The sequence below is a fragment of the Photinus pyralis genome, unplaced genomic scaffold (genome assembly GCF_008802855.1).
Source record: "Photinus pyralis isolate 1611_PpyrPB1 unplaced genomic scaffold, Ppyr1.3 Ppyr1.4_LG4, whole genome shotgun sequence".
Taxonomy (NCBI): Eukaryota; Metazoa; Arthropoda; class Insecta; order Coleoptera; family Lampyridae; genus Photinus; species Photinus pyralis.
This window is the reverse complement of record NW_022170511.1, coordinates 30,051,148-30,078,386: the sequence shown is the minus strand read 5'-3', so window position 1 is coordinate 30,078,386 and position 27,239 is coordinate 30,051,148. Positions and strand designations below refer to the sequence as shown.

General features: G+C 35.6%; 1 protein-coding gene across 1 annotated transcript in view; it reads right to left on the bottom strand.

Moving 5' to 3' along the window:
* The window catches only part of LOC116169067 (ubiquitin-like protein 3), a 70,393-nt gene extending 43,996 nt beyond the window's left edge, over positions 1–26,397 (bottom strand). Inside the window, exons 1-3 of the mRNA XM_031485093.1 lie at positions 26,385–26,397; positions 26,286–26,315; positions 5,457–5,488 (exon numbers count right to left, since the gene is read on the bottom strand). Of these exons, the coding sequence (XP_031340953.1) occupies positions 5,457–5,488; positions 26,286–26,315; positions 26,385–26,397 (75 nt within the window). The remainder of the gene's footprint in view (positions 1–5,456; positions 5,489–26,285; positions 26,316–26,384) is intronic.
* Positions 26,398–27,239: the final 842 nt, after the last annotated feature.

The window sequence follows — 27,239 nt, the reverse complement described above, 5'->3', positions numbered from 1 at the left end:
TTCATATTTAATGCTTCAATCTTAAATTTTTCAAACTCAAGTTTAAACTATATCTTAAGCGATGATGAATGTCATACAAGCAAATCAAAAGAAAATGCAAAAATGAAAAATGCAAAAAAAAACTTACGTAACACTCACAGGATAGCGTGTATTAGATTGTTGAATGCAAAAATTAAGTTTGATTTGAAATTCTAGGTTGCTTTACATTGCAAAACAGAAGGTGGCTTACAAATATCAAGCGTGTAATCGATTTGTAAATTACAAATAAATATTAAATGTTATTCCACAATACAAAAACACATTTGCATTATTCATCGTTGTATTCTATTTTGGAAAATCTGCCTGATAATGTCAGTCTGTTCCTGCAAGATGATACGAAGACTAATTCCATTAATTAAATCGACGAAATACTTATTAAAGGTAGAGTTCTACCAATACAAACGGCTGAATTAAATGCAGTATTAATATTCAATGCTCGAATTCATCCCAACAATAATATGTAAATACGGAATGGAATAACAAATTGTTTTTCATCAATATTCTTAAACGGTATGAATAAATCGAGTCGGATATCTTATAATTCTCTAGGATGCTGGAAATTAATTACACTATTTTATAAAGTCAGCGTTTGCATTGGGAACAAAATCTTCATTAAATAAACTATTGATGCGTTTATTACTTTGGAACTATTGCCCAAACTGTCTATTACCGTTCTTACTGTGATTTTATCACAAATTTCTCCGGAAATCTATTTCACCCATTTCGTTTAAGGCAAAGCTAAAACTTTCTGGCGCCCATATGAACAGTAAGTTGAACCTCTCTGCGTAGAAAATTAACAAAACACAAGACCCACTCGCTATGCTTAAACTGTACGGCGTTATATGACCTCAAGGAATAGGGTTATGTAAAAGCGCTAACGGTATAACACCTTGACCTATATACTACGGATGAAATATTTCTCTTGTAATGTGTTTTACAACATTAAAATAAATTGTGACTAACGTGTAACGTCAGTCAGTAAGCAAATTTTAAATCGATCGAGCGAAGATACTTATCGAAGATGATTAAGGATGGTCGATACGTAGGGTAGAGGATAAGCGTCTTTGCTGTTACAGCATTCAGCTGTCCGGTAGTCGGCACACAATCTATGCGACCATCTTTCTTTTAACTAGACATACTGGAGAGGACAAGGGACTATAACACGGTTCAATAATGATGTCCTTCAGCAATCGGTTGCAGCTGACTTTGTATTTGTTTCCGCTACTCAAGTCGAACCATTGCCATCCACATCCCTTAGTGAAGTTCGTACGCAGGGTTCACAGTTAGTAACAATTCACTTGCTGAAATTGCTAAGTAATGGACCATATCATTCACAATTGTCCACATTCGAGGAACTTACTCTGCTATTGCTGTGGTAAAGCGGACTACACAGTTAGAGTGTGTCGCCAGTGTTCCAATTTGGGAAGCGCCCAGCAGGGGACCTGACCTGTTGGTCTTCCTCCATTACCTCACCGACCGCTCAACATAAATCTCTTGCTTTGTTATTTCATATGCTCCGAACGACCAAAGGTCTCAGGTCATTCTATTCTTGGACCGTTAGATTTTGGGGCATCGAGAACTCTAGTTAGTGGAGCAGGTGGAAGAAAAATTTCAAACCTTGAGTTCTTTGCATCCTGACACTTTAACGTGTACCTGTACAGTGCAAATAGAGCAAAATGTGAAAGTATAGGGCATATGTCGAAACTCACATCAATCGTATGGATATCATTCGAATTATACCAGTTTTAGTTATACCTGAACTTGAACTCTCATCCTAGGTATTTATTTCTGGATCGCTATGGGAATCGTACTCAATATGCGACCGGATTTTTCTGCCTGTTCAGATATCTCCAATGTTTCCAACCTCCAAGGTGATAATTCATTAATTGGCGGACAACGCAAGACCTTAAATTTAACATTACAAAATCCTGTATCTGTGGTGTAATTATTTGAAATTCTGGTAGAACAACGAATCCTGGCATTTCCTCTATGAGCAGTTAAAGACCATAGTTTTGCAACAAAGCAATTCATGGACAAAAGGGCCTTACAATGTCTAGTTAAAAAAAGACACGCATAGATTCGGCGTCGACTACTGACCCCTGAATGCTGTAACAAAAAAAGACGCTTATCCTCTACCCTATGTATCGACCATTCTTGACCAACTTCGCGACCTTTAACCAATGCCCCAGCCGCACGGCAACGCTTTATTGATGGTGTGTTAGGTACCGATCTTCAATCTTCGGTACTAGTGTATTTAGAGGGCAATATCATCGTTTCCTCGGAATTTAACCAACATCTTGAAACCCCAGAAAAGGTTTTTCGCCGCCTTCGAATAGCCGGGTTAGTGATCAACAAAGACAAATGTTCTTTTGCTCAGCGCAATTAAAATATCTGTTACTTGGTAGACAAAGACGGGTTACGTCCACATCCAGAAAAGGTCGAAGCTATTTTGAAAATTCCTTCACTCCAGAATGTCGCGGAAATTAGCCGTTTTGTTGGAATTGTGAGTGGGTGCTGTCGATAAAGGCTCGAGTTAAGCTATGAAAAGTGTCTAGATATGTATGGAAAACATTACATCTCCTTCTAGTGGTTTCCAGAGCTCCTTGCCAGGGCGCACTGAGAAAATTTACATAGTTTTTTTAATTTTTTCATATAATTCGAGAGCTTTCGGACTTTGCCAGACCCTTCTACCCCTTTGTAGTGTGTAGTATATAAGTATGTAGCTATAGCGTTCTTCACAATGGTCCCAATGCCATTAAGGGCCTTAATCAGAGAGATTCGCGAATTCGACCAACTACAAGTACATAAAACTTTCAGATTCAAACCTTTAATTTAACATAAATAAAAAAACCGGTACCTCAGATTCGACGGCCCTTTTGCAGATGACAATGTTGATACAGAATTGGGTTGGATACAGCCCCCCTTCAATGACAAAATAGATCGTGCACATTGGAATCTCGCCGACGGTAGCACGAAACTTCATTGAATTTTCAAATGATGCAAAATTTCTCGAAACGATGTCTTTTCTGGTGTATCCTTGTATTTTAAAAGTTATGAGCAAACCACCATTTTTATTAGTACAACTGTTTAGGTTTGACAAAAAAATTGGAAACACTTGGTTAGATTATCATAAGTAAGAGAAAGCGTCACCAAGTCGACATTTGCACAGTTCCTTATTAACGAGCAACCCAGCTCGTTCATGATTTTGGACCTTCTGTCCGCTCGTCTGTGTACATGATAACTCGCGAACGGTTTCGAATTATCCGATTATTTATTATTTATAATTACCCCCCCCCCCCTTCATTTATTATCCCCGCTTGAATGTCGTCTTCCCCTGCACTTTTACTATTTTCCAACTTCTTTATTATTTCGGTTATCTGTGTAATTCACCACCCTCCACCAACCCCTCTTTGGTATCGCTTTTACCCCCTAACATTTCCTCTATCTCTACAGTATATCAGCTCTTTTTATTTTTTTATTTATTCGTCCACCCCTCTTAAGTCTTAACCTCCTGGTAGAAGTTCCTTATCTGCTTGCCAGCTTGTAGCTTCCTTCCCATTCCTTCTCTTTTCTTTCTCCTGCACACCAGTTTTGCTATTCTCCATTCCGTACGTGATTCCCGCCAGATTTCTCATTGCTGCCTCTTCGTAGGTACCCCTCACGTTCCCAGGTTCGTATTTTCATAACTTCTCGCCGGTTTAGCTCGCTCTTCACCCGATTGCTCTCCTTACTCCTCTTGTTTCTCCACCGTACGTTCTCTCCATTTCCATGTCAAATGCTTGCTATTTTCGTCATCATATTATTCTCGTCCTGCTGCCGCTTTTGTAGTTTTTTTGTCTTCACCAGCTTTCCTTCACTTACGTCCCAGCCCCATCTATGATTAATTTACGATACTGTACAGATACCTTTCTCCTTTTCGCCATTTGCTGTCTTGCGATATCTCGGAGCTTGACCTGTACCGCCCTCTTTTCAGTCGCGATTTTAGAAAAAAATGCGCGCTCGGGGAGTTCGTATGATAAACAATAATTTTAAATTCATTTTATTTAGTTGGAAATGTGTAAATTAGTCAATTTCAAAGACAGATCAGCGATCTTAATGTAATATTTCCTTTCAAATGCACAAAGGCGCTGTAAACAATTGCGAGCCATGCGAGCTCGCCGAGCTCGTCTTCGGCTGCCGAGCGTTACGCGTGACGATTCTTATTATTATTTTAAGGTTTCTCGTACCACAAGACTTTGTTTAATACATTTTTCTAATCTCAACAGTTTAGGTCTTTGGGCGCTGTCAGCCGCCCACAGAAGGTTGACTCCGCCGTACTATATTAATAATATGTACTTTGATTATTAAAATATGACCTCGAACGCCCTTTTTGCTGTGTTGGTATCGATACAATTATTTGTACTAATAAAAAAATAAGGTTTTTTCGACTTAAGCTACTGAAGTAGACGAACACACCTTTTACTTCGGTAGATAATGAGTAATAGAAACCGCACAATCTTTATGTGTAGTACTTTAGTCGATTGCATTGCGGTTGTATTGCTCGTTGATTGTGTGAAATTAGAGCATGGTTTAGACTGGTTATCAAAGCCAGAAATTCAACCACTCCTACACACCCACGTGCATATCCCTTTGGATATGTGGATAAGCACTTTCAATTTTTATTTTTTCCTCAGAGAAATTCGCGAATGCACCCTACAATTTCAAGTCTCCAAAACGGGAAGTCAATAAACAACATGTTACCCAGTTGCATCGAAATTTAGATTAAATTCCCAACTCTGCCTGATCGATTTCGTTTAGAGGGAATACGAATTTCCAGATTGTCGCCCGCCGCTATTTATGATTTCACCTATTGTACGACGGGAAATTACGCTAAATGTAAAAATTTCTACTACACAATTGCAATTTAATTATAACACACACAAACGACCTGCTTTCCTGTCGAGATTTCTCTTTCGCAACAGTTCTAATTGAATCGTTGCCTGCACTCGGCTAGTTCATTTAAAATCCTTTGAGCATTGTAAGGCGAGCTACTGCATTTTGGGGAGAACGAAACAATTTGCCTTAAAGGGAAAGTACAATACAATTATAATGCCCCCTGAGCGAGGCAGCGACGCGCGGTGCGGGGACTCGCCACCCCCGTTTGTTACGTAATGTCTCACTGTGGGGAATTCATTTTACAGCTTTGATATCTTAATCTTTATGTTAGGGACCCGAGAAACCAGTACACCGAATTCCCTTTTAAATGATTTTAATTGAATTATGCGCAAGGTAGTTTTCGTACGTTGTTATTCACGTAATGGTCATTGACGCCCGAGGGAAACGAGCGTAAAATGTTCAGATTTCGGCAATAAGGGTGAATAAAATACCACCCGCATTTGACTACTCAATTTGACTAAAGACATAAATTTGTCACTTACGAATCTGAAGAAGTGATGGATCTTATGCGTACCTGTAAAGAAAAAATTGTATTAATATGCAGGTAATTCTCATTCCAATACAAAGTACAAAATATACACTTTATTCAATATAATTTCCGTTGCACGTCATCGATCATTTGAGTTTTTCGTTGCTTCGTTATTTACGACTATATTCGGCTTTCTCTCTCAGTTAAAAATTCAAGTATTCGCATTTACATACCAAAGCTATAGAATTGGTGGCTAATTTGATGGACGATTTTTAAAAGGAACATGAAAATGGGGGCCTCTCCTTTCATTACGAGCTGTAAAAAAGGTCTGTATTTTAAGTAAGTTATTTTAGGGCCGTTTGGAAAGCTGTTCAGAGCAAAAAAAAACATCTTCACCTCACTCTTCACTTAATAGATACATTGAAAAAAACAAAAAATGCAAAAACGCGTTCATTTAGACAGCTTATAGGGGGAAGATTAATGAAAGGTTACACTCGCACCCCAAATACCCCCACTTTGAAATTATAATATGCACCCTCGTATGCACCACTCAGTGAGTGACACATCATTTTAAGGACCAATAAAATTACCAACAAAATCAATTTGAATGATCTGGTTATGGGAATTAATGTTAAAGCACCAAGACATAGGCATAATAACATTTTAATTATTTATTATCCCCATAGATATCGAGGCCCCCTAAACATAAGTCATCGGCGATAAGAAACGAAAGCGGATGTGACGAGAAATATGACATGTTTGAGAGTATTCTAGAATATTCGGGAGCGTTCGGAAGTGTTCGAGAACTTTCGATAAATATAGGCGTTTGCTATATAAGCAAGTAGAAGTGTGCTTCCGTTTAGTTGTAACATCGATGTAGTGAAGTGATTAAGCTACGGCTCGTGTTATGTCGGGAAGTCCGCGCACAAACGGTTGCATTTAAATGAACCAATAAAAAATTAGTAACATCCAAAATTAGAAATGTAATTATCAACATAAATTATAATGGTATCTAATTTATTAACGGTAATAATACTTTACAACAACAAAAAAGGTAGTAGTCGGTGGTCAGTATGAATATCCTCGGGCGTCACCAGAAGATTTACAACCTTACTTCTGGCCAATGGTCGGCGGTGATGCAACGGTCTTGGGGTTTTGTAAAAAATCGGTAGCCACAGGCAGTCAGTTGAAAGAAGCGGCGAAGTCCGGGGACGGCAGGCGGTGACATGTAGAGAACCGGGATGCAGGAAAAACGGAACACAACCCCCTTTTTTATACTTAACGGAAAGAAAAACATCCAACGCTTACCTTTGAATGAAAGAGGAAAATTCACACAATGCGTTATACAAAAAGACTCCCCCCCTCGCCCCCATCTAAAATATAAAAAATATAGAATGCTCAAAATTAGGCACAGGAACGTCGGAAATTCCGCCCGGCGTATTCGACCGATAACGTCCGAAAATTAAAACTTTATTTAATCACCAAGCTCCTTGAAGTCCTAAAAATCTGAGACTAATCTTGAAATTCAAGTTAATTAAGCGCGCTTCATTTGAGACAAGACACAATCTAATCAGACAAGGTTTACTGCACCACATCTGATTAGCTACCGGTATTTGATGCTCACTCAAATGGCCGGGCTGAAATTCTCAAACTCGATAGTAAGTCATGTCATAAATCTGGCCAGTACTTGAGATTCAATGTTACGTAAAATTCGTTCTTATAGTCAATTTTCTAAAAGAACAACTCATTAAAATGTCTTATAAGGGGCGAGTTGTACTCGCCCCCCTATTCCTACCTTCACATCGCAACACGCAAGATTCTGGGATAATATAACTGGCACTTAGGTACTAAATTTTATTACTGCAATGGCCATTGTACTTTCCGCATTTATTTCCAGGCTAGCTCAGATAAAAAGGGTTAAAAATAGGACTTGCCAGATAATTAATTATTATCCTAACAATAAGTAACAACCAAGTAAAATCTAAATAGTTAAATAAAAGTTTCACTAAGACGCATTAAAATATACGGAATTCAGTTTCTTTCACTGATAATTCGAATAAAATGCAAGTGATAAAAATATAAAACGGTAGCTTTATCTTCCTTCAAATTCTTTACTACTGAATATCTCACCGGTTGGGGAAACAGATGCTGGTTATCGCCGCCTTAAGACAACTTACGCATTTATAAACTTGGTCCGCAACAAAAAGGAATCCGCTGCTCGAACTCGCCCTCTACCGCAACTGTTCACAGACTGACTTCACTTCTCCTGCCTTATACAGACCTACACAACGTGCGTCCGTCAACTTAATACAATCTCATGATAAAAATATAACCGGTAAAGTTACGTGGTATGTACAAATTTCTTTTCGTTACACTGTAGAGAGTAAAAAATAATTGAATCATAATTAACACGTACAATTTTTATATTATTTACTTGAATTAGATTAATTCATTAGGCGTAGTGTTTTCACGTCGAAATTGGTGTACAAATCGCGATTTAGTTGTATAAAACGTTTGTAGTGGTCATTTGTGGCCAACATCTCAGATATACAAACATGGGTAAAAAAGATGCGAAGTATGAGCTTATTTGGTTACCTCACATCTAAGTTTTAAGACCGTAACGTCTTCCGTTCAAAAAGGACTTACCGGATCTTCAATTAAAAATGTTAGAATTAATCCTCGAAAATTTTTAGTTTAAATGAGACATATTTTACTGTAATTGTCAGTTAAGGATCGTCTTTTGTTTTTGATATATCACGTCAGCGATAATTTTTTAAACGGAAACCCTATTTTTTATCCAGAATTTGGATGGAGCATGAAATTCTGAGATAAAATACGCTAAAAAAGTATGATAATTCGCTAGTACAAACTACAAAGAATCATTCTTTAAAACATATTTGTAAACGGTGCTGTCGTGATATCAAAAAAAAATTCCTTAGCACAATCATTAAGAAAGAGTAAAGTGCAAATTGCTACATAAGTACTCATATGAAAGTTTTCTGCTATTTATGAAAAGTGATCAAACTTACTACGTTTGATGTTATATTAATTAAAGTGTGGTTTGTTCGTAACTTATGATACGAAGATATACTAGAAATGACAAAGTTCAGAAGAAAATTCCAAGCAGAAGTTTCGTTTCCCGTCGGCAAAAAAAACCAGTGATTGTAAAATCGGAACCGAACGTGGGTTCCCTTTGAACACTTTTTACCGAATTCCTCTAAAAACTTCCCAGGCTACTCCCTTCCTATTTGATATTAATTAACCGCGTCTTTTTTTTAAATGACGTTTAATAATTAAATCCATCTTTTCTCAACAAGGAGTGAGTAGCGCGAGTTGTGCAAGAGTAAGATGAAGTTTTAGGTAGATTGTCTTACTATTGTATGGACCAATTGCTTAGTTTATGTCAAAGTAGTGTAAAAATTCGTAAGATTATCACAAAATGTTTACCTATTGGGGTCTGTGTGGGGTGGACTCATGGAAATGTAAAATGCAAAATAAGGTTATCTCAAACAAAATGTTTGTAAATCAAATATTGGATGTATGCAAATATTTGCTGGCACACTAAAATAAGTTAACGTACAAACCATACCAAATGAATAGCCTACAATGCCATATTGTCGTTTAGGAAAAACCATGTTCGTATTGTCATTAAATGGATCATAAACTTATAATACTCTCGGTTCTGGTTAACCAAATTTGCATTTACAATGTCTCTAATTTTCCATTACAGTGATTAGAAAATTCCGCAAAAAATCTGATTCGCTAAAACAAATATGCATATTTATACGCCGCTACAATGCGCGCCTCTGTAAAACTCAAATTTGATTGCTTCTTTTACGAATGTCGCTCCACCTTTTAATAAAGCTATTCATTACGTTACCATCTCAATGAGCTTTAAAACGAACCATTATAATGACGCAATACATATTATATTGTAGACATTGTTCCTAATGGAAAATATGTGTCTAGGTCTTCGGATTCGGCCGACTTTTTTTACGCTACTAAAATATGTGCTTATACTTCATTTATTGCTTGGCTCGCTTCCAATAATGCCGCAGATCAATACCTTTTTATTTCTAGGTCATTATTAATTATATTTGCCGCTGACGTAGTACCTACTTATTGTTTTGATGGTGACTTTATTGATCTATGGTACTTTACACGTCTCTCCATTCACATGCAAATTTTTTGTAATTACTTCTAATGCAATGAAGAAGGTCGACCGGTTAGATCTTTGAAAAATAAATATTTCGCTTAAATTTTGTTCATTAGGGCACAGGCGTGACAGGAATTTGGCCAAACTCAGACGTTGCATGAATGCATACTAATTCTAGTTTTAATTAAAATTTAGTGCTAGAGCAGTTTGTGGGAGGATGCTGCGACCAAAAAGAGGTTTCATAAACTACGGCTCCTATTTTCAGCATATCGACATACGTTACATATCACGTACCCAGTCCGATCCAAAATGTAGGTACTTAATCTTTGACATTTGTATATGTGTAAGCAAAGCTGACGTTTTAATCTCATCGTTATATGTTAATATATTGAATGAAATGGTACGTACTGTAATGTAAATTTATAATGAAGTAATTTATTTATGTAATATCAATTATTAATGAATTTATATCAGTCTTGTACGCAAATTTATCACATACGAGCGCGAATTTCACTAATAATCACTCCGGTATCGATTTTGAACCTTCCAATAAACACGCTACAATTTGCTTACATAGTAAATTGAAAGTTTATAGAAAAAATCACGGAATATTTTATTGACTTGATTGCGGCTGCTGGCGCCCCGATGTCTGTGAAACTCGCGCAGCGTATCGTACTTCAATGACCAAGTTAAATTAAACTGTCTTTCGAAGCGCAGTAATAACTTAATAAATAAATACGAGGTCCCAGGCATGGATATAGCTTGGCATGGCATACTATATGGCTAACGCTATGCTCATTTTGAATCTCATGCAATTCGGTTCCTAACTAACAAAAAAATTCCATCTAAGACAAAATGGTCGTCGCATGTAAAAGTTATATACGTATTACTTTCAAAAACAGCATCTTGGGGAATTATTCATGCCCCCCCCCTTCCCCTTAAGACAACAAAATTTGAAAAAATCAAAAAAAGAAGAAAAACATATGACGAAGAGGGGACAAGGCTGGAAAAATACGGGAAAAAACGATACGAAAAAAAGAAACAAGTTATTTACATAAAGCGCATTTCCACTTGCATTCATTTCCCATTTGTAAGATGCAAAGTTGGACCTGCGCATGCGCAAACCTAAATTGTGAAACTAAGGTTAGATTTTCTTTTGTTCCAAGCGTCTATGTATCAAATTTCGTTTAAATTCTTCCATAAATAAAAAAGTTGGCACTGCGCATGCGCAAAACCATATTTTGAAATTAACGTTCGATTTTCATTTATTCCAAGTGCCTATGTATCAAATTTCATTCAAATACTTTTATAAATAAAAAAGTTTGCAATTTGGTTTAGAAATGGTCGAGATCGAGGTCGAGATGCGAAAAGGGCACTGTGAATTTTGAATCGATTCGACTCAACTTTTGGCATTGCGTATTATATGGCTAAAGCTATGCCCATATTGAATTTAATGCAATTCAGTTAATAACTAACGGAGATGTAAAAGCGATGGGACATTTCTAAACAAAGTTATCGTTCACACGGACAGATAGAGGGACAGACAGACAAAGGAACAGACAGACAGACCAACAGACAGACGACAGACAGCAATACAAAATTATAAACGATCTCTAGGATCGTTAATAAACGGCAAAAGTGTAAAATTATGGAACATGTAAAAAACGGTTTGTTGGTTTTTTTACAATAACTTTTTTTTGTAACCGGTACAGAAAAAATTCCTTCCTTGGTGCAAGACTCGACACCATAACGAACCAAATAGCGAAAAAAGTAAAACAATAGCTCTTAAGATAAAAAACTAGTAGTGTCTCAAAACGAGCGGACGGACGGACGGACAAAGTGGCCACAATAGCGCATTTTTTTTTATTTTTGAAATGCGCTAAAAACGGACCAGTGCAGAAACAGATGAAGTATGATGAGGAAAGGCGAAGATACGAATGAAGAAATGAAAAGGCGAACAGCGAGACAGGTAAAAAGGAGGCAAAACACGCGAAAACTCCCTTCTTGAAAGGACCCTTGAAATCATTTTACACACATTTCCTTAACATAAAACTAAAATGTTCATTTTTTAGAAAAAAAAATGACTCCAAATTAATTCAGAGAGCCGAAAAGAAAAGAAATAAGGTAGAATAAGAAGACAGAATGGATAGAAAAACAAGATGAAAATGAACTGAGATACAGCGCGGAAGAAAAGATACGGAAATAGAAAAGTTTCAACAAAGTAAAAGAAAGTGTGAGAAAAAGAGAGAGGAGTGTCATACTCACGGTCAAATATCAAAATGTTACGCTAACAAAAAATGTTAAAAATAAAGAAACAGGGGAGTGTGACAAATAGTATGAAAATGGAAGAAAATGCTATAGAAACGATAGAAATGGGGCTTTAAAAAACTACAAAAATCAAGAAAATGCATGAGCATGAAGCGATTCCGATAGACTCTGGTGGCAGGATTGAAGAAAAAAATTTGATGAAGAAAAGGAGACGACGTGGAAATAAAAACTATAGAAAAAGTACTGAAGCAATATGCATAAGAAAAGAAGTGAACAGCCGGAGACTGAGCCAATGTAAGGATAAGTAAAGCCCGACGTGAATGAAAGATATGGAGTTGGGCTTAAGAGTGAAACACAAACGGAAGAAAAGATGATGAAAATGAAAGAAATCTTCTAATAATGCAGAGTAGAAGAAAGAGGGTTTTGGTTAGCTAAATAAATCAGTAATTTTAATGCCAAAACATATCCTTTTAACATTTTCCGTTTAGTATAACACTCTTCTATTTCTATTTTCTGCTTACACTTTCTTTTACAATATTTAGACTTTTCTATTTCAACATTTTTTCTTCCATCTTCTTCATCTCATTTGTTGAAAATCATCTATTTAATTAGGCAAAATCAAATACTAATGCATCCATAGTTTTTTTTATTTTTCTTTAAATTTTTGGCTTTCCTTTTTGGTTGTCACATTTTTAATGAAACCGTCTGTTTTTAAAATGTTTGGGTCTATTTACTTGAATTTTTTTAAATCATTATTTTAGGTTTTTTGTTAAGGAAATCTTTGTAAAACGATTTCAGAAATCCATTCAAAAAAATTACCTTAAAAAATATTTTTACCCGTTTTTTCGTTTATTATTTCTTCCATCGTTTTTTGTCCTATTTGTATTTCGTTTTGTTTCTTTTTATCTTTATCCTGCTTTTGGCTGTATTTCTCAAAACTTGTAGCCCTTCGGTCCAATATTTTTATTTTATTTGAATGTTGCAAGTTGTGTAATTGCATTTTTGTAGAAAATTTCCATGTAACTTAGTTTATGTTAATATATTAGGAGTTATTGGGTGGATTTTATTGCTTGTTAAGGGGTAGAAAGCCAGAGTTAGTACAGGGTGATCATTTGGGGCGTATTAGAGTTGTTGATGCGTAGCTAGTTATAGGAGAATTTTCCATATGTGTGGGTGGCTTTCATTTGAGTTTCAGCTGGTTTTGGCGGGAGTTTTTGATTTTTGGTTTTGAATTGCGCAGTCGGGATTTGGATTATTACATTTTATTCTCTTATTCTCTTCAATTTCTAGATGTCTGCCTTTGATGCAATCCTATATACCTAGCTTCAAACACCTTTATTTTCTTTCAATATCATCTCGTTTTTCTATATCTGCATTAGTATTTCACTTATCCTTTTTTCACTTTTTTTTTCTACAGGTTTCACCATTTCCTTCACCCAACTCGCTGGTTTAACTTTATCTCCATTTATACTTACTGTCTATTATCTCAACGTTTAATTTTCATTGAACTCAATTTCCAAATCATCGGCAAAAAACTGCAGATTGTGTTTTTTTCATTCACATTCGGGTTCAACACCATTAAAAAACGAAAAGAAAAAAATCATCACTACTCCATAACTTGTTTGGTAAAAATACAATCTGCCTCGATTACAACACCTACCTACACATTTTACAGAGAGCAGTGCTGCTATATTATGCCCCTATTAACATTAACATTTCGCGTTTCAATACGATTTTTGAACGAAAACGAATTTAATCGAATGAAATAATTTCGAGCCATGCTTTTCCATCTATCAGTCCAATTAAGACTGAGATACGAATTTAGAATTTGTTCACTTTCAGAAACAGAAAAGTCAGCAGATGCGTACTCAGTTTCCAATATGCCGTTCTGAGCTTTCCGATAAATCGGATAGGATCTAACATGTGATGCTAGTTTTAAGTAACAATTCCATAAAATACGTCCAAAGCTGAAAGTAAACGAATGAATAATGAATTGAGTACCTCCTCAAAAGCTGCAGGTTTCGTTTAAACGGTCTCGTTGCTCATTAACTCGAGAGCGAAAAACGTGACAGAAGAACGAAGGAAATATCGTGTGGGTTTCAGAGCTCTTTAAACTTTGAAATAATTTCCCTTCGGGTGGTAATTGAGCTTGATTAAACTAATTTGTTGTGTCTCATGTTTCTTGTAAATTTCCCACATGCAATACATACAAACAGTTTCTTAATTAAGCAACTTCGCCGGTTAGTTAGCAATAATAATTATCCAACTATTTGCACCGCGCCAGCAGTCGGATGTACAATTTGGAAACCTTTCCTCGTCTGTCGCGCCGTAAATTTGATCGACTCATAAAACTTTTTATATTTAATACAGTTGATTGGATGCGTGGATGGGAGGGACGCAAAAAGGGATTCCATTTTCCAAGCTCCTAATAATAAATGAAGGCTTAATCCTAAAGAACATGAAAAACGGACGAGTGGATTAAAAAGTCCCTCTTTGGATTTGTCTCGTTACTGCTCAGAAAAATCGTTTGCTTCGGTTTTCTTCTGTAGGTAGTCGAAAAGTTATAAATGAAATTTTAATTAAAACCTCGGCATAAATAACTTCTTTAAAGTTATTAAAAAAAGTTATTATTAAACAATTTCAATACAATTCAAACTTGTATTTTTCCTATAGGACACCAACAGATCTCAATTTACAAAGTTTGAAAAGATTTGCAATAATGATCAAGATGGCACAGTTTTACATCTAATTATTGTACACAACTTATAACAAAATCAGCACTTCTCTCGCATCGATAATTAAGGCACAAGTAACAAATAAACGACATAGAAAGAGAGCTCTGATCCGACGCTTCAACAATTAATTCAATCGAAAAACATGAAACCCCAAATTAATGAATTAATCCACTCGCTAATGGAAAACAACGATGGCTTGAAGAGCCCAAAGCAAATACTTGTATCTAAGTTCACGATCGAATATGTTAACAAGGCATCGCGGTCTCTTGAAGAGACGGCTCACCATCATTACACGTGCGAAATTTAATCGATCAGGCAGTGATAAGTAGTAAAGTTAACACTCGTTACTGGCATTCAAAATTTAAAGAAATTCCTTGAAGAGGAAATTAACCACTAACTAAAACTGTATTTAATAAATCCAATTTTATATCCTCCAAATTGAGAGAATAGTGCTGAACTCGATTCTAAAACCACCTTGAGAGATACACAACAACCGCAAAAAAGGAATGCAGATATGCAGCAGAAAATTGAGAAATAAATGAAAGAATGCAAGGTGCGCGCGAATTTGATGTAATTCGGAAGAAAAAAGTAGTGGTTAAAATTTCAAAAATATCCCTATAAATAGGAAAGTTGACAATTGCGCCTGTGCACATTAATAGTCCAGATTTTTCTTGGTTCAAAGGCCAGAGCGGATGCAAACAGAACGAATTAAATATCTTGAAAACCGTAAGGCCTCGGACAGACAACAGACAGACGGAAGAATGGAGAAAAACCCTCGGAAAAACCATAATAACGCCTTCCAACATGAGTTGGAAAATACGGTAAAAAATAAAAAGATAAAATCGAAATCTATTGTGGAATTAAAAGTATCAAAAAGTCAAATTAATTAAGCAAACCCAGAAAGAAAGTCTAGTAAACAAAAAATAAGAAATTCGAAAAATGTCACAAAGAGTGCAAAAAGAGAATCGGAATCACGAAGAAAAGAAGAGAGAGAAATGAACTTACAAAAATATATCGGATACTAGAGATAGAAGAAAAAGTTGTTAATATATGTGAAAACATTAAACCCGCGTTGATACAAAGAGAATTATGTGAAGTGAAAAAACAAAAGAAGCTGGGGGGAGGGGGATGCAAAACAGGGGAAGTTGTGCGATGAAGAAAATGAGATTGAACGTGGAGACAGCAGAGGAAAAAGGTAGAAAGAAGAGAGAGACGTCTGAAAAATTCAAAGGATGCAGTGTAGAATTATAAGAGACTAAAAGGTGTAGACGTGCAGAAAGTAGAAAAAAGAAAGAAAGAAGAAATCCCAAAGAAATAGATCTAAGTGAAAAGAAAAAGTTGAAGAAAAAGGAGATCAGGTTGTAGATGGATTTAGGACTACGAAAACAAAGAAAAAGGCATAGGATAAAATTGAAAAAAAAAACAAAAGCAGATGTAGAAATGGATAGAGATGAGAGAAATAGCGGAAGGAAAACTCAAGTAAAAACGAATTAGAAAAAAAAGATAAAATAAAGGAATGAGAATACAAATTAGGCAAAAAAGTTCTGACTTCCACTTATGAGTACCCTCTTCCGACAATCTGTTCTTGAGATATAAGGAATTGTATCCAATCACGACAAGGGGTCGAGGAGGAGGAGGACTAGGGTTCGCAGAATTTAATTCCTTTCATCGCGACCTTTCATTAGAGTACCCCCCTCTCCAGGTTACCCAAGGATCTCAACAAAGAGTCCCGCATGAAAGTTATAGTTTATACAAACCAATTCATTTCGATGGCGCCACGCGTATGAAAAATCTGAGACCAATTGGTTGTCGCATGTTTTAAAAGTTCTCTACGATTTACTTTCAAAAACAGCATCTCAAGAAATACTTCATTCATTCGCTTTTTATTTTTTGAAAATGAAAGTGCACTAAAAATTCCAGGGCTCTAACACAATTCCTCTAAACCGCAGAAATGGGTTCGGACAACCCGACAGACGGACGAACAATAAATTTAATTCTTAAAAAAATGTATTAAAATTGAGAGTGATAACCGAATAGGAAGAAGAAGGAGCTGTAGGTATAAAGAAAATACGAAAGAGAAAAAAATACAGTTAATGTTGTGGAAATAAAAGAGAGAATGTAATAAGAGCAGAAACAAAGAAGATATATAGATGCAAAAAGAAAGGAAACATATGAAATAAATGACGAAAAGTGCAAAAATAGTAAAAAAATATAGAGGAAGAGAAGCACATTGGAGAAGCAGGAGAGCAGAAGAGAACGATTAAGAAAACGGGAAGAAGAATAAATAACACAGATTAAACCTAAAGAAATTGAAGAAATAATCGAATAACCAAGGGAAAAGGACATGTGAATAGCAACAGAATAAGAAAAACACTAAATAGATCTAAAATAGATGAAAAAGAAAGACAGAAATTCTGAGAAGTGGAGATAACGATTCACACACAGCAAAAATAGGCGTGAAGAGAGAATAATAGAGTGTGTTCAAGAACGGAAACAATCTTGAAATAAAGATTGATGCGAAGGAAAAAAATAGAACAAGATGAAAACATTAACATCAGGTAAGAGATAGGTAACAAATTAACAATGGAAGCAAAAAAAATAGAAAAGGAAGTTTTCAAAAACGGGCATAGAAAATTATTTGAAGAAATAAGGGAAAAGAAAGAAAAAAAGGAGAAAATGAATGAGACAAACATTATGCAAATAATAAACTGACGAAGATGAGTATAGTATAGAGTCCAGGAACAACAGAGAAATGGAAATGAAGAACGGAGAAGAAAAAGAAAAGCGAAATGAGGCAGATAGAAAAAATCAGCGGTAGTAAAATGTGAGTGTTGTAAAATCATAGAGGGTGTGAATATCGTAAATGAGAAGTGAAAATGAAAGAAAAACAAAATGCATATACAAAAAAATAACATTCTGAGGAGAAAGAAAATCAGGTTCTACAAAAGTAAATGTAAGGAAAAACGCACAAAATTAAATTGACGAACAAAACGCAACCAAAAGCACACAAGAAAGGTTTGATGAAAAGTGCGATTACCTAAAGAATGACAGAAAAAAAGAGATGGAATACAGGGAAAGCATAAAAATATAGGAGAACGATGGAGAATATGACAAGAAATATAAAAAACGAAGAATCAAACAAAGGAAGGACCAATAAAAATTGATATACAAAGGAATTAAAAAAAAACTACAGAGCTCTAGAATGAGAAAGAAAAATAGGCGAGAAGGAAGTAAATAATTGAGAAAATAAAAAAGAAAATCCAGAAAGTAAGAGAAAAGAGAAATGAGAAGGCAAGAAATCCCTGAAAAAAGTATATAATTGAGAAACGGAAAAATATAAAAAAATTTGAAATAATAATAATAATAATAATAATAGTAAGATGTAAGTAATATGTTAAAGAATAGAGCTAGTGAAGAAATTTGAGGAATTCGACGTAGAAGACAGTCGAAAAGTTACTGAAAATCGAAGAATTACAAGCAATGAAAAATCTCAGGAAAGAAAACAATGAAAACAAGAGCAGAATCTTGAACATGGAAAAAGAATGAATTACCAAGAATTATGAAAAGTTTCGACTTGTAAAACGAAGATCACAATTTGATAAAAAGAAGAAGAAATGACGCTAGGAAGGTAACGACCTGAAAGGAGAATTTCGAAGTCCTCTTATACACACCGCAGATGTCTTTTAGCTAAAAATTTGCAGTACATATTTTATTTTATTTATATAAAGTATATAAAAATAGCACAACACTCATCGTCTACCGTTTAATTTTTTAAGCTTGCACCTCGGCTTGCACCTTTTCTAATGCCAAATGGCACACCTAGCTCACGTTGATTAATCACGTGTTTAAATCTATATGTGTGCGAATACATTCTAATGCGAGAAAGTGAATTTTTAGAATTATTCAGAATACAACGAAGGAAGCCTTTACTAATATGATTAATTTCTGCATTACTTTATAGTGCAGCGGAGAGAGCCGCGAAATCGTTCAAAAAATTTTTTCGGAGTAGAAAGAATTGGGACCCACACCATTTTGTTCAGAAATGTTTGAACCTTCAGAATCTCGCTTTACGACATTTTCCCGTGGTCCTGACAAAAGTTATAGGCGGCTAAAGTTGAAATTTACTCATTTTCGCGCGCGCGACTAGACCACCGAAAGTATTTATTTTCTCAGCAACTAAGCGATATACATCAATAATTCCTTTTGTAAAATGAAAGTACATTTATAGCAGAATCTAAAGCATTCAATTTACCTACCTTGTTATGCACAGTTTTTAGAAAAATGACCGTCAACTTCCAAAATTCGTGTAGCAGATGAAAAGTGCGCACTTTGAACTCTCATAACTTTTTATTTCACGATATCGATTTCCAATATTTATAGCTCATTCGATGCTCCAAAGCATTGTGATTATTTTATTTTCTATAACATTACCGTGAATTTTTCATAATAAAAAAGTTACGGTCATTTAAGTAAAAACCTACCGACCTCGCCGAGTCGGTAATCGCGAGTGAGACGGAGAGGGAAGGATAGTCAGCAGCGTTCGCTAAACAAGGAGCGATGCTTAAGAGATTTTACTTTACTAAGAAATTTCTCTCCAAATACCAAAACTAGCTATTTAGGCCGTTTAGTTTACAAATGCATTCCGCCGAGTTGCATTGTAAAATCTCAAACAATTCATTAACTCCATGTATCTCAGTTCTTTGGTGAAATATATAGGTACAAATAGGTACCTTTCCCTGTAAATTTTGGGGGTTACTCCACATCAGGTATCTCTTGTGCTGTGCTGTATATTGCAAGATCAGCAGTAACAACGGTATGATTTTGTCCCAAAGATTCAGGCTTGTTTTTTGATTTCACTAGACGATTCATTCATTCATTTTTATTTAATTCCTTCGACAAATAACATTTGTATGGAACAAGTCAATATAACATTAATTAAACAAACGAACAATTAAATATTGGAAGATATAAAAAATTCTTGTATGTTGTAGAAACACCCATTGACTAGATAATCGTACAAATTCTTTTTAAATTTTTTCCATGTAAGGCAAGTTCGATGGTTAGGATGGTATTGTAGCTCGCTGGTGGAGAATTCAAAAACGGCATAGGTATATTATATTGAATGGTAGATACCGGAACTTACTTAGGAGGATTATCAGCAGGTACTTAGGCTGTTAAAGTCAGTTATCTGGTCGTTATCTAGTGATAGGTAAACGAGGAATTTGGATTTCTTCTGTCGATGTATCTCGCTTTTGAAAAAAGACTGTGCGTTGAATTTTTTTCGTCTGTTTCCACAGAATATGGCCTACTTATTCTTATTCTGTGACTGTTTCCTCATTGATGTCGAAGTTGCTCGCTGTGATAAAATTATCATTTTTTATTTGACAAATTTTTGTGAAATGTAGGTAGACACCCTTAGCAGAACATGTAATATTGACGTTTACTGTACTTGTTATGCCACTGTCGGAGAACATTTTCTGACCCGAAAGACCAATTTGCAAATGAGTGTAACTTTTGTTTGAAAAATGACCTTAAAAAAACTGTTCAATAATTTTGTTCCGTAAGTATGTACCTAGACAACAAACTTCGTGGAATTTTGTCAATTTTCGTTGTCCGGCCAAGAATTGCAGTGGAATTATTTTTTTCGAATTTTCAAAAACTAATTTCAGATTCAAAAACCACCAGATACCAAATTTCGTCGAAATCAACATTTTTTCGCACCCCTATTGAGGGGTGTGTCCTTTTGCGGTAGGAATTTTGAAAAATTATTTGCAAAACCGGAAAGGGCATACAGCAAAACCTATTCAAAGACTCACCACCAGTCTCTGTAACTGTTGCTGAGAAAAAAAGAAACTTTACCACTTTTTTGAGGGTGGCTCCTAAACGAATACATGGATTTTTTTTTTGGTGTTTGGATCCATCGCTCCTCGAAATGGGGGTTGAAATATATTGTGTGATCAAAACTCTCTAAACCTTCCTCATATAGTTTTTATTCGTTGAAGTTTTTAAAAATAAAAGCGACTATAGCTTCGGCGTACTGCCATCATCAGGCGATGTGAAATTTAACAGGAAAACGGTAAGTTACAAACGTTGAAGACGAATAAGACGAACATGTTGTTTTTTTAATTATTAACTGGCCGAAGCCAAGTGAAAAAACCTGAAGGGTGGTTAAACCGGAAAGGTTGTCCTAAGTTTCAAAACGAATTATTATCAAGCCTTGTTAAGACAACCAACCGGAGGGTTGAATTATTACATTAAAAGTTGAAAGTTGAATTTAACAGATTTCAAAAGAACCGGGGGGAAAAATAAACTCATAAAAGTTTTGAAACTATTGAGATGACTACATATTTAAATTATTTAAGTTAAGTTTAAATTCGAGATCATGCAGACGGCATGTCTAGAAATGATTGACCACCAGGTTTACCTATCACTAGATAACGACCAGATAACTGACTTTAACAGCCTAAGTACCTGCTGATAATCCTCCTAAGTAAGTTCCGGTATCTACCATTCAATATAATATACCTATGCCGTTTTTGAATTCTCCACCAGCGAGCTACAATACCATCCTAACCATCGTCTAGTGAAATCAAAAAACAAGCCTGAATCTTTGGGACAAAATCATACCGTTGTTACTGCTGATCTTGCAATATACAGCACAGCACAAGAGATACCTGATGTGGAGTAACCCCCAAAATTTACAGGGAAAGGTACCTATTTGTACCTATATATTTCACCAAAGAACTGAGATACATGGAGTTTAATGAATTGTTTGAGATTTTACAATGCAACTCGGCGGAATGCATTTGTAAACTAAACGGCCTAAATAGCTAGTTTTGGTATTCGGAGAGAAATTTCTTAGTAAATTACGCATCGCTCCTTGTTTAGCGAACGCTGCTGACTATCCTTCCCTCTCCGTCTCACTCGCGAGTACCGACTCGGCGAGGTCGGTAGGTTTTTACTTAAATGACCGTAACTTTTTTATTATGAAAAATTCACGGTAATGTTATAGAAAATAAAATAATCACAATGTTTTGGAGCATCGAATGAGCTATAAATATTGGAAATCGTTATCGTGAAATAAAAAGTTATGAGAGTTCAAAGTGCGCACTTTTCATCTGCTTCACGAATTTTGGAAGTTGACGGTCATTTTTCTAAAAACTGTGCATAACAAGGTAGGTAAATATGAGTGCTTTAGATTCTGCTATAAATGTACTTTCATTTTACAAAAGGAATTATTGATGTATATCGCTTAGTTGCTGAGAAAATAAATACTTTCGGTGGTCTACTCGCGCGCGCGAAAATGAGTAAATTTCAACTTTAGCGGCCTATAACTTTTGTCAGGACCACGGGAAAATGTCGTAAGGCGAGATTCTGAAGGTTCAAACATTTCTGAACAAAATGGTGTGGGTCCCAATTCTTTCTACTCCGAAAAAAAAAACTACCTCAAATAAGCGAGTTAGCGCCGGCTCTCCGCTGCACTATTAAGCAAATGCAATGAAATCATGGATTCCATTTTGCTACGCCCGACCAACAAAGAGAATAAATTGAATATGTGCCTCGCAGGAGACAAGAGGTAAAGTAGGAAATCGCGAAAAAAACATACATCTCGTTTATACCTAAATCCCCCTTAACTCGTAAGCTGAAAAAATGTGTCGCAAGAACCTGAAATTTTATTAAGTGAGGTAGTTCAGGAAATTGCGTGCGCCCCAGGGAGGTATCCCGAAGCTAAACTTCGCTAAATTTATAAATATTGCCAGTTTAAAGCTCCCAAAAGCTATCAATCAGGCAACTTGGAGATAACTTAACATTTTTCGAACCAATAAAAATGAAATAAAAAATTCCATATTTATCGATAACCTCGCGCTATTGAATTTTTCTCGCCGGTGTTTTCGCATAAACGCATTTCCCACACATCTAATAATAAAACGCACGTTAAACGCGTATGTTATAAATAATTTTTTCACGGTTCCCTGCAAACGCAAATTATCTTTTTACTGTTAGCGATGGGCGTGTATATTAATAAGTAACCTCGATTGAAATACCTGAAACGAGAAATGCGTGCTTTTCAGATCATATCTGCATGCAAGTTGCGTTAAATTACAGAAAACTGTGTGGCGTATTGATTTACGGATAGTTTATTTAAAATTTTTGCGAAAGGCACGTCAACCGATTTTCGTAATCTCTCCAATTGGCCAAGCGACCGATCTATCATAACGTTTTAAAATCGACCTGGGGCATAAATCAAAATACCGTTTGAAAGCCAGTTATTATTTTGACACGATCGGTGTAAGCAAAATTATATACGAGTTACCACAAATTTCAAATCTACAGTTCTTTGAATTATGAATTACCACAAAGAATAGTTTTACATAAGTAATCAGACACTTCACTAACGCCCACCACAAATTTAATGGCCCCAAAGTCATTACTATTTTTTCTAAACAAAAATAAAAGCTAACTACAATAATTAAACTAATAACAAAACGTTTCGGTTTTTTGTTTGTTCCTTGTGGTAACCTGACTTGTCTGCTGCCATTCTTTAGGGACCATATTTCTTGAATTAATTCATGTAGGTCCTTTATTAGCCATTCTGATGCGTATTGTAGCAATTTACCCTTGGCATTTTCCCCCCTTTTCAGTCTTTCTAATATCTCCATCATTTCTTCCATCGTGGGGGATGGCGGGAGTGGCCAGTAATCGGTCTCCTCCATTACGTGGACCTCTGTTTCTTGTTCCTCCCTTAGGAGCTTCTTCCATGCTATCATTGGTACACATTTTTTGGTTCCCCTTGTTTCCTCCTGCTGTTTCTGTTGTGTGGTTACACATTTGCGCATTCCTCCCCATTGGGCTAAGCTTAGCGACTCGGCGAATTCCTTGAACGCATGTTGTTCAAAAGCTCTCCCGCTTTGCGCCCTTTCTTTTCCCCCACATTTTGTGGTCCGATCCTACTGTTCTGATCCATACTCCTACTGTGGTTCTTGGATTTGATCCTTGTCTTGTTCGTGCTTGAGCATTTTGCCTATCCTTTGTTCCTCACCTTCCCTTCCAATGCCTCGGTGTTTCCTGATTACGATTGCCGGTTCTCTCCTTCTTCCCTCCTATCCACCAGTCGTAGTTCCTTGTCGCGGCCATCCCACTTGTTAGTCTGGTTTCCTGTAGGCTGGCTACGTCAATTCCCTGTTTTCTTAAATCGTCGTCAATTAGTTCCCTTTTCTTTGGGTTGTTTGCCCCTTGTACGTTCCAGGTGACTACCCTCATACTGTTGCCTCTTTCTCCACCCTTCTCTCGCTTCCTCGTATTCTCCAGCACCCTTGTTGTCCAGAGTTCCTCCTCTTCCTCTGCCTCCCTTATCATGTTTACTGTCCTCGCCACGCTGTCGTAGTGATTTCGGACATTGTTACTTCCTAGTCTGTATGCTATGTAATAGTGACCTGTCCCCGTTATTGCTCGCGGTTCTATGTAAATCTTTTTTTAATTTTTTTTAAATCAATTGATTCTTTTTTGAATATAATCAAATAAATACATCTACTATGAAACATTAAAAAAATAGCTTACATGGTGTTTTTTTGGTAGGCCCAAAGTTGCAAAACTTCATATTAAAAAATCTCACTTTTTTAAATGGAACACCTTATATATTTTTCTGGCATCTTTTAGCTCCTTCAAAAACCTTCAACTTTTGATAATAATGTCCTATACCTATCTCTGATAGTTTTCGAAATATCTTGGTTTTCCTGGTTTTTAAATAAGTTATATGTAATTTACATAATAGTGAGGAGGCCATGCAAAAAAGGGCAATTTTTATCTATCTCGTCCAAAACGAAAATCATATCGATTAATTTATTTTTCAAACAATTTATTTTAAGTCCAAAAACTGGAGAATAAGTAAAAACAATTGACTACAAAGCAAATTTCATTTAACTCCTAATGTCATCCAGTCAGTGATATTAGTTTCATTTTTTTTCATATTCACCTCGTTATTATGTAAATTAGAACTTATTTCAGATTAAAATATAAAAACTAGGAAAACCAAGATATTTGTTTATGTTTTTACTATCAAATTTATTCTCCAGTTTTTAAACTTAAATGAATTATTCGAAAAATGAATTAATAAATATGATTTTAGCTTTGGCCGAGGTAGATAAAAATTGCCTTTGTTTTGCATGCCCACCTCCTTATTATGTAAATTACATATAACTTATTTAAGATTAGAATATAAAATCCAGGAAAACCAAGATATATTGAAAAATATCAGAGATAGGTATATGACATTATCAAAAGTTGAAGGTTTTTGGAAGAGCTAAAAGATGACTGAAAAATATATAGGGTGTTCCATTCAAAAAAGTGAGATTTTTTAATATGAAGTTTTGTAACTTTGGACCTACCAAAAAAAACACCCTGTAAGATATTTTTTAATGTTTCATAGTAGATGTTTTTATTTGAATTTTACTTAACCCAGGATATAAGATATAAAACCTGGAATCAAAATTTAAGTAATAATTTTGACAATATACTGACGCAATTTTTTTACAAATCGAATTATCTTTAAAACTACTAGTTTTTCGGATATTAACCATATAATAAAAAATACGTACAATTTGACTCACCCTGTACATCAACCACCACTGCGCGGTTTCCTACATACCTATTCTGTTCTATCGATTGAAGATACTATGTAAACATACCTAAATCAGATGTAATACACCGATTACGTGCGTGCAAACGTAGGAAAATCCTACTATACAGGGTGTTTTTTGCGGGAGCTTAAGTTAATCGCTTCTGGGAAAAAGAACTAGGTAGGTATTTGAAAATTAAAAGTTGCTCCAATGTAAAATATTTTCAAAATGGTGACACTGTCGGAAATACCGGAAGTAGCTATAGTAACCTCGTTATTTTAAATGGCAACCCCTATGTTTTATTGCATTTTTAAATTCTACGTGAACTTTCGGGCATCCGTGGAGTTTAAAATTACAATTATGTCATATAAATGTCATCTATAACTGGCAGCGTGTAATGTATCCGTGCATAAAAACTATTTCTGCAAGGATGTCCGGTTGCTTATTTACCTTCCACGTAAAAATTAGAAAAACAAATGACTTTTTTCCTGACCCCTTCATATTTGTCGTAAAATTTGCTTATTTTTTGCGGTGAAAATGCTCATATTCGATATCTTAAACCTTTGCGTTTACTTGTTGAAATGTAAATTCCTCGCTTTATTTGCATGGAGATAGAAGTTAATCCCTCCGGAGAAACAGACACATCAAACATGGGGTTTTAGGACTGTTTTATGTTTGTTCCCGTTCATCAATACGAAAGTCATTGTTATACTTTTTGTTTACTTATCTAAGAGTATGCCGATCAAATTCCCCTGAAGGTTGTAGCGTCTAACTGCCACGATATAATGTAATGTAAGAGAATTGTTATGCGGCCCGCGTTTTCCTTTGGAAAAACTTGTAAATAGTTCATCAAAGTGATAGCTGATAACTTTAAGTGTTGCTTCCAAAGTTGTAATCGTCTTGTGCTGAAGTCAATTTTATTCTCATCAGGTTTTGTATGCTTCATCGGCGCACTACCTTTACCTTGATTGATTCCAAATTTACAAATTTGCGACAGTTTTCCTGATAAAACTGTAACCAAGTGTCAAACAAACGAGCATTTACACTAAAAAATGATTGCAACTTACGTATTGGAAGTAATCTGCTAAGTAACGTACCTGTAACAAAAATGTGAATTAATATTCAATCATTTTGAAAATATTCATATCAAATTCAATGTAATTTACAACTTACAACCATAGTGTAAATGTTACAACTTAAAAATACGTGCGACTTTTTTGTTACGTAATTGACTTCACGTGTCGTGATGTCATCTTTCATATTACACTTTTATCGAATGCGATTTCTGTCAATTTGTTGTAGTTTACATTATTGTTATAAAGTTCATTTCGTAGCTCATTATTCTGCCACGAGAGGTCACGCATAATATCTTTCTGGATCGATTTCCCTTTCCTAAGACGTGTTATTATTACCAATTTCTATTTCACAATCTGGCCGTCAACCTAAAGGACCTTCCTTTTAAATAATTTTGCGCCGCTACGAAATTTACATGGGATTTCAACGTATAAAGCGCTGAACCTCTCTTTTCGAGTTTTAGAACTAGTCTCCCCGCACTGTACAAATTATCGCCCTTTGACCTAATGTAATTGCATGATAAAAATAGAACGTTGACGATACCATGAATTTTTATATACATTGTAGAGCGTAAAATGTGGTCAATGCCTTTCCACACGCTATTGAGGTATGACATACTCCTTTATAAAAAAAACAGTGGCGGGGGTCTAAACGTTTTGGAGGGAACGTACCACGGGGCAGTCTAGTGGAGATGGAATACGCTCACGAGAAGAAGTTTCATGTGTTTACTAAGGAGTAAATGTTTTGAGAGACGAAAATAACTTCCAAAATGGTGCGAACACTATATTTTCAGGAGAAAACGTAGCACCCGGGTGGTTTGAAACACTCCCCAACAGCATATCCCCAGCTTTCAGGAAAAGAAAATTCCATACAGTCCATGGTTTAGAAGTACTTATGTGCCTCCGAAGGGTAAACACAGGTGAAATTTAGTGTACATATGTTGGGGA